This window comes from Dendropsophus ebraccatus, chromosome 9 (assembly GCF_027789765.1).
Source record: "Dendropsophus ebraccatus isolate aDenEbr1 chromosome 9, aDenEbr1.pat, whole genome shotgun sequence".
NCBI lineage: Eukaryota > Metazoa > Chordata > Amphibia > Anura > Hylidae > Dendropsophus > Dendropsophus ebraccatus.
In genome coordinates, this window is record NC_091462.1 from 115,978,299 (window position 1) to 115,993,519 (window position 15,221).

Genomic DNA, 15,221 nt, shown 5'->3' on the forward strand with positions numbered 1-15,221 from the left:
GAACGGCCATTTAATGACCTTGGAAAGGCTGAAACAACAACAGAAACCAGACAACTAACATTAGGCTTGGATCCGTTCGTTCTATTCCGCCGAACCCCCCCCCCACCCCACCCCCAGCTGCTGCCAGTAAATGATGGACTAAAATAATAAACAGGAGATAATGACCTGTGTAACCAGTTAGAGATGAACCTTACTAAGAGACCCTGTATAGTCACCAAGGTTATCAAGGCTCCATAATAATATTCTGGCCATCACCGTCTGCTTCACCAGTTGTAACCAGGGATGTAACCCTGGCAGTGGCCGCTCCTGCAATACACTGGGCCCCCCGAGCTGCTATCATTGCAACACCCGGTGACCTCCCAGGTTCTGCAAATGCCCCTTCAACTGCAAGCAGGCCAATTCTGGTTACACCCTGGTTGTAACCCCTCTGAGGAAGCATCCAATTCCCATTACACCACCACCGATTCTCCAACTGTGCTGCCCGCTCCTGATAACAACCCATTAAAGATCAGGCTGTGTAATCAGTTTCATAGAAAGCAGTAAGTGCAAATTACTTCCCATGGGACCGATCCTGCAGCACAAGAGTTAAAGGGTTAAAATTATAAACCAGGCCGGGAAGCGGGGAGGGCAGTGAACACCATAATCAGGTGAGACTTCTGATTCAGCCGCCATGCCGCTGCTCCCGGACCTGTACGATGTCTTCTTATCCCCCTATTCCAGTGACGTCACTGTGTCTGATGGATTCCATAGAGAAGGAGACGTTTCCTGAGATTCTCCAATTCTCTCTATTCAGTTCAATGCTCAACTAGCAATTATTTTCCTCATTTCTATAGTGTCTACATAATCCCCATCGCAGTACATAGTTTATAGTTTGCCATTAATCACATAGATCCTTCTATACAGTGTAGGGTCCATCCCGGCATGAGGCCACCTTATCGTGGTGAGATGGTTCACACTATTTGCAAATGGTAACCAAGAGCCTCATTGTTTTTATGGAGATTTTTTTTAGCACATTTAACAGACCGTCTATCTATGGAGATGAGGTCACAGGGTTCACCTTATATGAGGAATCGGCTGCCAGTGTGAATGAGGAGGTAACACTCATCCACCTCCCGTTGGTGCAGGACAGGGCTTCGATGTCCATGTAATCTCTCCACGCCAGATGCAAGGTCACGTTACATCAGAAATGTGGCCTGGGGAAGCTCCTGTGATGTAACCGTCCATGTACAGCAGTATATATAAGACTGGTCGAGAGATGCCGATGACTGCTAGTCATCAAATATACAGAATAACCAATACACAGATATATATACACATCCACAACTGTGACAATAACATCAAATATACAGAATAACCAATACACAGATATATATATATATATATATATATATATATATATATATATATACACACACACATCCTCAACTGCGAGTGCTGTATGCCGGGGTAGCTCTGCAGTGTTGTGGCTGGTACATGGGTGTTGGGTCACTTGGGCACTTGTCACCGTGGCAAGAAGTGGCCTGGACACGGGCACTAATAACATCATTGCAATACAATATAATAAGGCTTTGGCATGCAAGTGCAGGCAAGAGGTAGTTGTAGTAAGCTTTGCCCTATAGTGTCGGCTTCCCGTCCTAATAAAGTAGTACAAGGTCCAGACTTCCAGAGCTTCCCAGAATAGCTGTGCGTTACAGTAGGTTACTTCAGCTATTTGCCCTACTGGGGTCAGTACCAAACCTCAGGTATACTGCCCTGTGTCTTTCAGAAGGTATCTCAGGCGTGGACAAGGTCTTCCTCAGAGGACGTCACTCTCTCCTGAGTTTTTAGCAGTGTATAGTGACTATAGTCTCCAACATAAAATAAATGTACAGGCTTTATCATGTGATCAGTATTATCAAGCTTCATCATCTGATCAGCATTAGCATGCTCCATCATGGGATCAGCATTACCAGGCTACATCATGTGATAAGTATTACCAGGCTTCATGTGATAAGTATTACCAGGCTTCATCATGTGATCAGTATTACCAGGCTTCATCATGTGATCAGCATTACCAGGCTTTATCATGTGATAAGTTTTACCAGGCTTCATCATGAGATCAGTATTACCAGTGTTTATGACAAGAAAAACATTTGTGATGTTTATGAAGCCTGGTAATGCAGATCACATGATGAAGCCTGGTAATGCAGATCACATGATGAAGCCTGGTAATACTGATCACATGATGAAGCCTGGTAATGCAGATCACATGATGAAGCCCGGTAATGCTGATCACATGATGAAGCCTGGTAATGCTGATCACATATTGAAGCCTGGTAATGCAGATCACATGATGGAGCCTGGTAATGCAGATCACATGATGAAGCCTGGTAATGCAGATCACATGATGAAGCCTGGTAATGCAGATCACATGATGAAGCCTGGTAATGCAGATCACATGATGAAGCCTGGTAATGCAGATCACATGATGAAGCCTGGTAATGCAGATCACATGATGAAGCCCGGTAATGCAGATCACATGATGAAGCCTGGTAATGCAGATCACATGATGAAGCCTGGTAATGCAGATCACATGATGAAGCCTGGTAATGCAGATCACATGATGAAGCCTGGTAATGCAGATCACATGATGAAGCCTGGTAATACTGATCACATGATGAAGCCTGGTAATGCAGATCACATGATGGAGCCTGGTAATGCAGATCACATGATAAAGCCTGGTAATGCTGATCACATGATGGAGCCTGGTAATGCTGATCACATGATGGAGCCTGGTAATGCTGATCACATGATGGAGCCTGGTAATGCTGATCACATGATGAAGCCCGGTAATGCTGATCACATGATGGAGCCTGGTAATGCTGATCACATGATGGAGCCTGGTAATGCAGATCACATGATAAAGCCTGGTAATGCTGATCACATGATGAAGCCTGGTAATGCTGATCACATGATGAAGTCCAGACAGATAATATAGTCATAGCTGCAGAGCTCACATAATCCACTAGGCTATTAATGTAACCAAAGACCCAGATACAGGACTACAGGCCGATATCTTTTTATGATCTAATTCAAGTTTATTTTGGAGTCAGAACAGATATTGTGGAGGCATTGTGCAATAATCGCAGATATCACGCCGAGGTGAATGGCCGTTCACCAGTAGCTGATTGTGTCACACAACAAATACAAAAACAATGGGATGGAAGTTGTGAAACGGCAGCCGGGAGGTCCCACAAATATGGGACGGCGACCGATAACAAAGACAAAACCCTAAACTAAACAGAAAAGCTATCACTCGGTGTTGCTGGGTATCCATGGCAGCCAATCCTTCCTGACTGCCCCATGACATGTATATACCAGCGTACAGCCCTGCTGGGGGTATGATGCTGACAGATAGGATACACTGGATTACCGGATTAGTGCTGTGTATTGTATGAGCGATCAGAGGATCAGACGTCACAGCGTTGTACTAATACATCGCTCCAATAAAGTGATTGTCCTTCTTAATGTAACTTATAACTCATGTGAGTGTAGTTTGGTCTGTGTACATATATACTTCACTGACAGGCAGCACTGAGGGGGTGACAAACCCTTTGCTGCCACTGACGTGGGTGTCAGCCTAGCTGTTCCTGACATGGACAGAGGTGGCAGCGGAGAGCACTGTGTCAGACTGGAGAGAATACACCACTTCCTGCAGGACATACAGCAGCTGATAAGTACTGGAAGACTGGAGATTTATTAAATTGAAGCAAATTACAAATCTATATAACTTTCTGACACTTACGCTGGTGTTCCACTCTTATTTATAATGATGATTTTTTTTATTTATTATCTGATTGTGTAAACTTTTTGAAGTCATGTGAGCTTGTCGTATTATTAGCTTCTTCTAGAACTAAGGGCTTATTCCTATGTTGCGTGAAGCACGGACGGGGAGGCCTTTAGTGGAGTCTTTCCCTGCCCGGCATGATGTATCATGAGCGGGGAAAGTGTTTGAATCTTCGGGACACTTCCTTTCACGGCCACCTAGCTGTTTCGTTACAGTACTGTGGATATTCAAACCCTTCCCCCGCTCCCGGCATCATATTGATACATCATGCTGGGGGGTGGGGGAACACTTCACTAAAGGGCTTCCCAGGGGTTGATTTAAATAAGTTAGCATAAGAAAACATCCAGCCCATCCAGCTCTGCTTCACTAAAGGGAATCTGTCACTATGTATATGGTGTCTTAAAGTAGTAATATAAATGCTGAGCAGATCAGTGTATCACTTCCAACATTCTGTTCAGCTGTTCTCCTAATATGCGGGAGAATAGGATTCTTGCCACACCCCTCCCCCCGCCCCCAAGTGCTGAGTGACAGGTGGTTGCCTGTACAAAGCATGGATAGATAACTGCCAATAATCAGCTGGTGGGCGGAGTTTTCTGCTTCTCATGAATATCCAGGGCCGCTGAGCTCATGCACATAATGGAAAGGACTCCTTATTGTCCATGTTATTTAAGAGGATCTCTCTGGATCAGCTGCACAGAACAATGTAAGTGATACATCATTCTGTTCAGCTTCTCTGTCACTACTTTATGCCACCCTGAGATAGGACGCCATAAACCTACTGATAGAGTCACTATAACCTAATTAAGCTGTACCTGTATATAAGGAAGGTACAAACTCTGGAGAGTTTAGTGCTGGTGGGAGCATTGTGGTATAAGTTCAATGGGGTGAGGATGTAGTTAAAAAAACTGCAGAAGTTAAGGTACAGGAAGCTGTATAAGAGCTGTGAGTTTATCTTGTGATACAGACTGCTAATAGACTACTGTGTGTTCCTGTGTGTTTGGCTTACTAGGTGGGTACTGCCAGGTTGTGGTGTGGCTGTGGTGGCAGCATCTTGTGAATAGGTGGTAATCCGGCAGGGTGTGGGCAGGGATTCCTGGTGTGGAGCCAGCTCTGTACCTGTATATAAGGAAGGATACAGCAACAGGGCAAAAGTGAGGAGTTAAACACCAACAGGAGTCTGGTAACTGCAGGGGATTATTCTTGGCTCGGTAAGTACTTGTCCTCCATAGTTCTGGTTTAGACGTCTGGTTTGGTGCTGTGTAATTCTTATTTGGCTGCTGTTTTCCATAGAAGGTGGTGATATGTGTTATCTATAGGGATCTGTTATTAGGACAGGTGTTATCTATAGGGATCTGTTATTAGGACAGGTGTTATCTATAGGGATCTGTTATTAGGATAGGTGGTATCTATAGGGATCTGTTATTAGGATAGGTGTTATCTATAGGGATCTGTTATTAGGATAGGGGTTATCTATAGGGATCTGTTATTAGGACAGGTGTTATCTATAGGGATCTGTTATTAGGACAGGTGTTATCTATAGGGATCTGTTATTAGGATAGGTGTTATCTATAGGGATCTGTTATTAGGACAGGTGTTATCAATAGGGATCTGTTATTAGGATAGGTGTTATCAATAGGGATCTGTTATTAGGATAGGTGTTATCTATAGGGATCTGTTATTAGGATAGGTGGTATCTATAGGGATCTGTTATTAGGACAGGTGTTATCAATAGGGATCTGTTATTAGGATAGGTGTTATCTATAGGGATCTGTTATTAGGATTAGTGTCATCTATAGGGATCTGTTATTAGGATAGGTGTTATCTATAGGGATCTGTTATTAGGATAGGTGTTATCTATAGGGATCTGTTATTGGGATAGGTGTTATCTATAGGAATCTGTTATTAGGATCAGTGTCATCTATAGGGATCTGTTATTGGGATAGGTGTGATCTGTAGGGATCTGTTATTGGGATATGTGTTACCTGTAGGGATCTGTTATTAGGATATGTGTTATCTATGGGGATCAGGTATTAGCATAGGTTTGATCTATAGGGATCTGTTATTAGGATAGGTGTTATCCATAGGAATCTGTTACTGGGATAGGTGTGATCTATAGGGATCTGTTATTAGGATAGGTGTTATCTATAGGGATCTGTTATTAGGATAGGTGTTATCTATGGGGATCTGTAATTAGGATAGGTGGTATCTATAGGGATCTGTTATTAGGATAGGTGTTATCTATAGGGATCTGTAATTAGGATAGGTGTTATCTATAGGGATCTGTTATTAGGATAGGTGGTATCTATAGGGATCTGTTATTAGGATAGGTGTTATCTATAGGGATCTGTTGTTAGGACAGGTGTTATCTATAGGGATCTGTTATTAGGACAGGTGTTATCTATAGGGATCTGTTATTAGGATAGGTGTCATCTATAGGGATCTGTTATTAGGATAGGTGTTATCTATAGGGATCTGTTGTTAGGATCAGTGTCATCTATAGGGATCTGTTGTTAGGACAGGTGTTATCTATAGGGATCTGTTATTAGGACAGGTGTTATCTATAGGGATCTGTTGTTAAGACAGGTGTTATCTATAGGGATCTGTTATTAGGACAGGTGTTATCTATAGGGATCTGTATTAGGATAGGTGTCATCTATAGGGATCTGTTATTAGGATAGGTGTCATCTATAGGGATCTGTTATTAGGATAGGTGTGAGCTATAGGGATCTGCTAGTAGGACAGGTGTGATCTATAGGAATCGGTTATTGGGATAGGTGTTATCTATTGGACTCTGTTATTCAGATTGGTGTTATCTATAGGGATCTGGTATTAGCATATGTGTTATCTATAGAGATCTATTATTAGGATAGGTTTTATCTATAAGGATCTGTTAGTAGGATAGGTGTGATGTATAGGGGCAGTTATTAGGATAGCTGGTATCTATAGACCTCTGGCCTCTGACATTACCAAGATGTCATTAAAGGGAATTAGTCACTAGGTTTTTCCCGCCTTAAATGAGGGCAGAATAAACTATTGACAGAAATGCTGAACAGATGGGTGTATTACTGACATCATTCTGTTCAGCCGTTCTCCTAATATGCAGGAGAATAGGATTCTTGCTGCACCCCTACCCCCGCCCTCTAGCTGCTGATTGACAGCTGACTGCCTATACACAACATGGATAGATAACTGCCAATCATCAGCTGGTGGGCGGAGTTTTATGGAGCTCATGAATATCCAGAACTACTGGGCTCATGCACATAATGGAGAGGACTACTTACTGTCCATGTTATTCAGGAGGAGATCTCTGGATCAGCTGCACAGAGCAATGTAAGTTATACATCATTCTGTTCAGCTTGTCTATCACTAGTTTATGCCACCCTGAGATAGGACACCGTAACCCTACTGACAGTCTCTTTATTGGGGGACATTGTAGTTATGGAGGACACAACATGCCAGCTGTGGATTGAAATATTCATTGTTCTTTATGATCCTATACTACACCCTATTATCCTACACCGCACCCTCTAATACTATACTCCACCCTATACTCCTGTACTGTATCCTATACTCCTATACTGCACCCTATTATCCTACACCGCACCTTATAATACTATACTCCACCCTATAATCCTATACCGCACCCTCTAATACTATACTCCACCCTATAATCCTATACTGTATCCTATACTGCACCCTATACTCCTATACTGCACCCTAGTATCCTACACCGCACCTTATAATACTATACTCCACCCTATACTCCTGTACTGTATCCTATACTCCTATACTGCACCCTATTATCCTACACCGTACCTTATAATACTATACTCCACCCTATACTCCTGTACTGTATCCTATACTCCTATACTGCACCCTATTATCCTACACCGCACCTTATAATACTATACTCCACCCTATACTCCTGTACTACTCCCTTAACTCCTATACTACACCCTATTATCCTACACCGCACCCTCTAATACTATACTCCACCCTATAATCCTATACCGCACCCTCTAATACTATACTCCACCCTATAATCCTATACTGTATCCTATACTCCTATACTGCACCCTATACTCCTATACTGCACCCTATAATACTATACTCCACCCTATTATCCTACATCGCACCCTATAATACTATACTCCACCCTATTATCCTACATCGCACCCTCTAATACTATACTCCACCCTATAATCCTATACTGCACCCTATAATACTATACTCCACCCTATACTCCTATACTGCACCCTATAATCCTATACTGCACCCTATACCCCTATACTGCACCCTATACTCCTATACTGCACCGCACCCTATAATCCTACACCGCACCCTCTAATGCTATACTCCACCCTATACTCCTATACTGCACCCTTTAATACTATACTCCACCCTATACTCCTATACTGCACCCTATACTCCTATACTACACCCTATTATACACCACACCTTAAAATACTATACTCCACCCTATACTCCTATACTGCACCCTATACTCCTATACTGCACCCTATACTCCTGTACTACTCCCTTTACTCCTGTACTACTCCCTTTACTCCTATACTGCACCCTATAATCCTATACTACACCCTATACTCCTGTACTACACCCTATTATCCTACACCGCACCTTATAATACTATACTCCACCCTATACTCCTATACTGCACCCTATAATCCTATACTACACCCTATACTCCTGTATTACACCCTATATTCCTACACCACACCCTATACTACACCCTATACTCCTATACCGCACCCTATAATACTATACTGCACCCTATACTCCTGTACTACATCCTATACTCCTATACTATGCCCTATACTCCTGTACTACACCCTATACTGCACCCTATACTCCTATACCGCACCCTATAATCCTATACTACATCCTGTACTCCACCCCATAATGCTATACTACACCCCTATAATCCTATACTTCACCCTATACCCCTATACTGCCCCCTATAATACTATACTACACCCTATACTCCTATACTCCACCCCATAATGCTATACTACACCCGATAATCCTATACTGCACCCTATAATACTATAATACACTACACCCTATACTCCTATACTACACCCCATAATGCTATACTACACCCCATAATCCTATACTGCCCCCTATAATACTATACTACACCCTATACTCCTATACTCCACCCCATAATGCTATACTACACCCCATAATCCTATACTTCAACAAAAGTATTGGATTTAAGAAAGCCATATTTTAAGAAATGGAGGAGATGTTCCTAGATTCACTGATATTGAGAAACACGTGATGGTGTCTCCGCAGTGTTTTGGTTGGTCTCCCTGAGGTCCACCATCGTTCTCTTGAATGCACTTACTAGCATTGCTCCCACTAGCCAGAATCCTGCTCCACACTGATGAGGGGCGAATACCCCAAAACAGCTGTCTGTGGATGGATACTTTGCTTTTGGTGGTTTCCTTGACTGGAGACCTCCTTGGCCTATGTTGTTCCTTCCCGGGAGAAGGTCTGGCTAGCTCACTGACACTGAGAAACACGTGATGGTGTCTGCGCAGTATTTTTGCATAGATGGACCAAGTGGTCTTTTTCTGCTGACAATCTTCTATGTTCCTGTGTCTTCTTACTATAGTATTATATACAGACCACCATATGTTTGGTATATTTGTATGGATTCTTATGGTATCTTTACAAAATCTGTGTGCTCTATTTTCTAGAACATTTCAGCAATGGCGTCCAAGCTTTGTCTCTTGTTCTGGTTTCTTCTCTTCCACCATCAGAGACCTTCTATGAGTTCACCGATCCTTAAATATGGGTGCAGACCCGGCACACCACAGGAATGTAAGGAGGCTAAGTTTGTCCCCGGCCATACTCTGTTAGGAGAAGGCATTAATATCGTCACCATGGAGGCCACCGGTTCTTTTCTGCTTGATCTACAAGACGCCGGAGAGAAATGCACCGTGTGTGACAACCCCCATAACAACAACGTCCTGCAGAAGCTACCCAAGGCTATGGCGGACTGGAGACCCGGCTCTTCTTGTTCCAGAAGTATACAAAGCTCAATGTCTACAGTGTCAGTAGCCGATGAAGTGACTTCTGTAGTGCAGAACGACTGGACAGTTGGTCTCGACTTGAATACTCATGCGGTGGACATCAGAAGAGCTGTCGGAGGGTCTCAGAGTCAGGTGGCCCAGTTTGCCAATGGTAAAAGCGTCATTGACAACTACAGTTTTCTGAGCCACAAGTTAGAGTGTATATATTACAGGTATGACCCGTATCCTGTATCCAGTGGTTTAGAGGGTTACTAGCTATGAATTGTGGTATAGTTTTGGAAATAATGGATACAAATGCCTTAACCTCTTCAGGATCTGGGCCATTACTGTATGTCTATTTTTTAATGCGTTTCCAAATGTGGACGTGCAGTTGCGTCCTTGGATGAAATATGCCTATATGACACACTGTTGGCAGCGAAACTTTCAGAAACTCCTCTTGCTGCAAGGGATAAGTGGGTAACGGAGGTGGGCATTATAGACGATACTCAATGGAATGAGTTGCTTGAGTTAACACCCACACTTTCCCTCAGTGAACCTCAACGGCTGTCGCAGTTATTTCTTGTGCATAGAGTGTACCGTACCCCACTAGTGCTGCACAAAATAGGATATAGGCCTGATTCTTGCTGTCCAATTCTGCACATGTTTTGGTCATGTCGGGAGTTGGAATCCTATTGGAAGGAAATTTTAGATCTTATTAAGAAGGTATACGGGGTAACACTCACCACTACTCCACAACAATGTATACTAGGCTTGCTGGACCACCTAAATCTGGATGACTATACTCTAATTGGGATACAACGTCTGCTATATCAAGCTAGGAAAACAATAGCGTCTAAGTGGATCCAGTCTCAGGCTCCTACCATGATAGAATTTATAAGTAGGATGAATATGGTAATACGAATGGAGAGGGGAGTTTATGGAAAAAGAAATTGCCTGAGAAAATTTGAGGCCATATGGGGGAGGTGGGTAGATATGCCGGGTCTGCCATCTAGATCTCTTCTGCGGCTCTGTAGGAACCCTGTGCAGATGTGGGTGGGAGCGGTGTGAGGACCCTCGGAGACTAACTGACAGAGGATATAGGATATAGGACGGAGGAGGCAAATTGCAAAAGGGGGGAATGGCCATATATCTTTCAGAGTTACTGATGGCACATTACTGGTTTGTTTGTATGTTCTAATGAAACTGCCTCAGGTGAGGAATATGTTGAGTCCGTGGAGCCTCAGTTACGAGTCTCAAAACACGGGATAGCCAGATATCTCTAGCCTGTTGCCAACGGGGTGCCTCCATGATGGGGAGAGCACCAAACCACCCTGATAAATAACCCCTTAAGTCCCACTCGGTTGCGAGTATTGGAACATAGACAGGGAAACAACGGGGTGGCCCCTTTTGTCAATGTCTAACTTAAGGTGCGAGTATTGCGATCATGACAAGGGCTTGCAAAGGCAGGCTTCCACCCACAGACAGCCGTTTCGGGGTTTTTGCCCCTCGTCAGTGTGGGGTAGGATTCTGGCTAGTTGGGGCAATGAAAAATCAACCAACAAAACACAGTAATCACTGAACTCAAGGAGAACAGCGAAAAAAATTCCAATGAAGTACTCAATCAAGAGTCTCCACTGATGCCCCCCAAAATTTAAATATGCAAAACAAGAGTCCGTGGAGCCTCAGTTACGAGTCTCAAAACACGGGATAGCCAGATATCTCTAGCCTGTTGCCAACAGGGTGCCTCCATGATGGGGAGAGCACCACACCACCACCCCGTTGTTTCCCTGTCTATGTTCCAATACTTGCAACCGAGACTCGTAACTGAGGCTCCACGGACTCTTGTTTTGCATATTTAAATTTTTGGGGGCATCAGTGGAGACTCTTGATTACTTCATTGGAATAGATTACTGACAGCAAAAAAAAGAAATCGAAGACTGTTCCTCGGTATATGTATACTATGCATTGCTTGTGTAATCTTGGATATTTGAAATGTCTTAGGCAATGTTGTAATGCGATGTTCTGGACGGTGTATATGCAGTCTTTGACAATAAAAAAATTATCTGATTTAAAAAAAAAGAAGTTCGGTCACAGCCGGGCATCCACTGAATTTTCTGGGAACCGAGTTGCACTCAGATCCCAGCAGTTAACCCTATAGATGCTGCAGTCAGTGCAATCGCAGCATCTATAGGGAAGATTCACCATTGGGGCTCTGCAAAGCTATTGCACAGCGCCAATGGTGGCTATGACAACTGGAGTTATCACAGTTGGAAAAATGGCAATTTTTTTCATGAAATGGGGGAGTTTTTTACAATAAAATTGTACGGCTATCAGTCAAAATCTACCACTATAACAAAAGAACTCTCTCAGAATCGCTAGGATAACGTAAACCATCACAGAGCTATAACTGCATAAAGTGAGACAGGTCAGATTTAAAAACTGAACCCTGGTCCATAGGGCTGAAATTGATCTGTTCTGAAAGGGTTAAACGTTGCATTTATTTGCTTTTCTTTATTTTCAGCTTTCGACTGGGATCTAACGCCTCACTGACTCCTCACTTTGAAAAATCTTTGGAGGAACTTCCAGATTCTTATAATGCGGCGACTAAGACGGAATACAGACGTCTGATAGACAGCTTTGGCACGCACTATATCACTCATGCAAAGGTCGGGGGTCGGACCCAGGAGGTGACTGCTGTGAGAACATGTCTGGTGGCTTTGGATGGTTTGACCATAGATGACATCATGGATTGCCTTGCAGTGGAAGCTGACATTGGGTTTGAAAAAGGAGACAATTCCAAACTTGAGCGGTGCAAAAACAAATTAACCAAACCGAGTCTCGGAGGAAGTTTTCATAGAGCGTTCAATGAGCGGGTGTGGAGGGTGAGTTCTGCCGCCCAGGATTCAGTGTATAAAAGAGCAAAGTAAATATTATATTTAGCTGATCTCTATAATGGCCTCCCTACTGTGCCGGGTACACAAGAATACAGACTGGCACAGCAAGAAGCGGAGAGTTTCTTCCTCTTCCATCGTTAAAGTATCCCCTCCCAGGTCATGACATCATCACAACTTGGGGGAAAATGCCTTCCGGTGAGCAATCTCTGATTGTTGTTTTGTCCCCTTCTCCGGCCAGCTGTTAGCCATTGCCTATGGCCGGACTTCTCCTTTAACTGTGAACTCAGCATTTATTTTATTTCCAATGGAAAGAAAACTATCCAATGACATTCTTTCCAGGTCATAAGTTCTGCGTAACGTCCCTGGTTTTTCTTAAACTAAATTCAATGGGTCAACAGATAAGATGAACTTCAATTGATCCATTCAGGTTTATGTCCATTTTTAAAAAACTTTAATGGGAGGAAACCATTGTTCTGCAGCTGATGACGTATAACGAAGCGTTGTCCAGAGTTAAGGTGGTTTCTAGTCTTCATACACCCTCACATAATAACCTTATCACATGTCGGGAATATAAGGTGATCTGTAGAGTAGGAAAGATTTATTGAAAGATTTATTTAATGTGATCTACATTTACAGGTGATTGGAGGAAATGGAACGTTTGATCTTCTCTTCTCCGACAAAGCTACTGCTGATGCCTTCAAGAAGTGGATGGAAAGCCTGAGGTCTTCCCCCGGTCTGGTTTCCTATTCTTTAGATTCCATCCATAACTTGGTAGTAATGAACAATCCTAAGAAAGAGAACCTCCGTCTGGCCATAAGTGATTACATCAAGGAGAAGGCTGTACTGGAGAGATGTTCTTGCTCCGGTCGTCGTGTTATCAGCAAAGGCAATGACTGTTCTTGTACATGTACGGCTTCTAAGTACACAAGCTCCGACTGCTGCCCAACAAGTCTAGGAGTAGCCAAGCTTCACGTGACCATCAATTCCGCTAGTCTTCCCCGGGCTGACTTTTGGTCACAGACAGATGCCTATGTGATATTTAAATTTGATGGTGCCAGTATAAGAACCAAGACCATCTTGAATACGAATGATCCAACATGGAATGTGCAATATGACTTGGGACTTGTAGATCTCAGGGAAGGTAAAAGTTACACCATAGAGGTTTGGGATGAGGACCATGAATATGACGATTTCATGGGGAAATGTGAAAAAGTTCTGCGTGCAGGTGACACGTCTGACAGCTGTTACGTATACAGCGGCAGCCTGAGATATTCTACAAGTGTTACCTGTGCTGATCACCTCGGAGGGCGGTATTGCCAGGATTATATCCCGGTGCCCCCAAGTGTCTGATATGTTACTCATCACATGGCCTTCTGCCCTGGAGGAGCGATACTCTGCAGCCATATATATCCTTGCTACATGCCCCCTGTAATTTGCAGCCAGATTTAGATACCTATGATGCTTAATTTTTACCATTTGGCTATATGTAATCGTGTGGCGTTTTAGCTGATATTCTGTTATTATGTTCTTTGGCTTATTCAGCTTTCTCAATGTAAGCGCAATAAAGAGCGTTTCAGCATCATCACTGGTCTGTGTTTCTTAGACTGCTCAGGGTCCGAACAAGGTCTGGAACCTCGGTTAATGTGAAGAAATAAATTATATATATGTTGCAGGGAAATGATAGAATCAGAGATTTGATCAAATCCTGGGAAACAATGAAATGACCGCCGTTTCATCATTTCCCTGAAGAAAGTCCGGGATTAGATCAAATCTCTGACCCCTTTCAGGGAAATGGAGAAATGAAGGAGTCAGAAGTCGCCCGGCTCTATGTTTATTTAGTAAGTAATAAGACAATAGTCGCTGAAACACAAATTATTTACTCGAAACTAATTAATAAAGGAAATCGGTAGTTAAGCTCATATTTTTACCGAATGCGATCAATAAATAATCACGTTCATTTTTATTTATTTTTTTTAAATTTCAAACACGTTGTTGATTTGTGGCGTCTCGAGTTGAAGAGTACCTAATTTTTTTTTTACAGGCACATTTTTTTGTGTTACATTGCATTTTGGATGGTTCACAGGCACAATTCTTTAAATCCTTGACCTCCAGATCAGGAGAATTTTCCTGCAATCTCAGGCAAACTCGGTCGGTCTGTCTGGGGAATTGTTTCGGTAAATCTTGTAGTAGCTACTTGAAGAGCGTTTCTAGGCAGCCAATCTTTTATAATTCCGACCAATGTACCAATTTGGTATAATTTTTTTTTTTTACATCTTATACCATCCCTACAATAGTCCTTCCATCTGATGGGCCTCTCTATCTACATTAAATACATCCACCAAAACTGTGGAATCCACTGACACGGACGTCTTTACATTTCTTCAAAGAAACTTCTTTCATTTTTTTCCAGCCGATCTTTTCAGGTGTTTCGCAGCGATTTCCCTTCCATCTTTAACGCTCTCC

At 42.9% G+C, this 15,221-nt stretch overlaps 1 protein-coding gene across 1 annotated transcript; it reads left to right on the forward strand.

Moving 5' to 3' along the window:
• Positions 1-4,891: 4,891 nt before the first annotated feature.
• Positions 4,892-14,340, forward strand: LOC138800567 (perforin-1-like). The gene is made up of 4 exons (XM_069982338.1): positions 4,892-5,034; positions 9,550-10,097; positions 12,386-12,746; positions 13,395-14,340. The coding sequence occupies exons 2-4, from the start codon at positions 9,562-9,564 to the stop codon at positions 14,106-14,108; spliced, it is 1,611 nt and encodes a 536-aa protein (XP_069838439.1). The 5' UTR covers positions 4,892-5,034; positions 9,550-9,561; the 3' UTR covers positions 14,109-14,340.
• Positions 14,341-15,221: the final 881 nt, after the last annotated feature.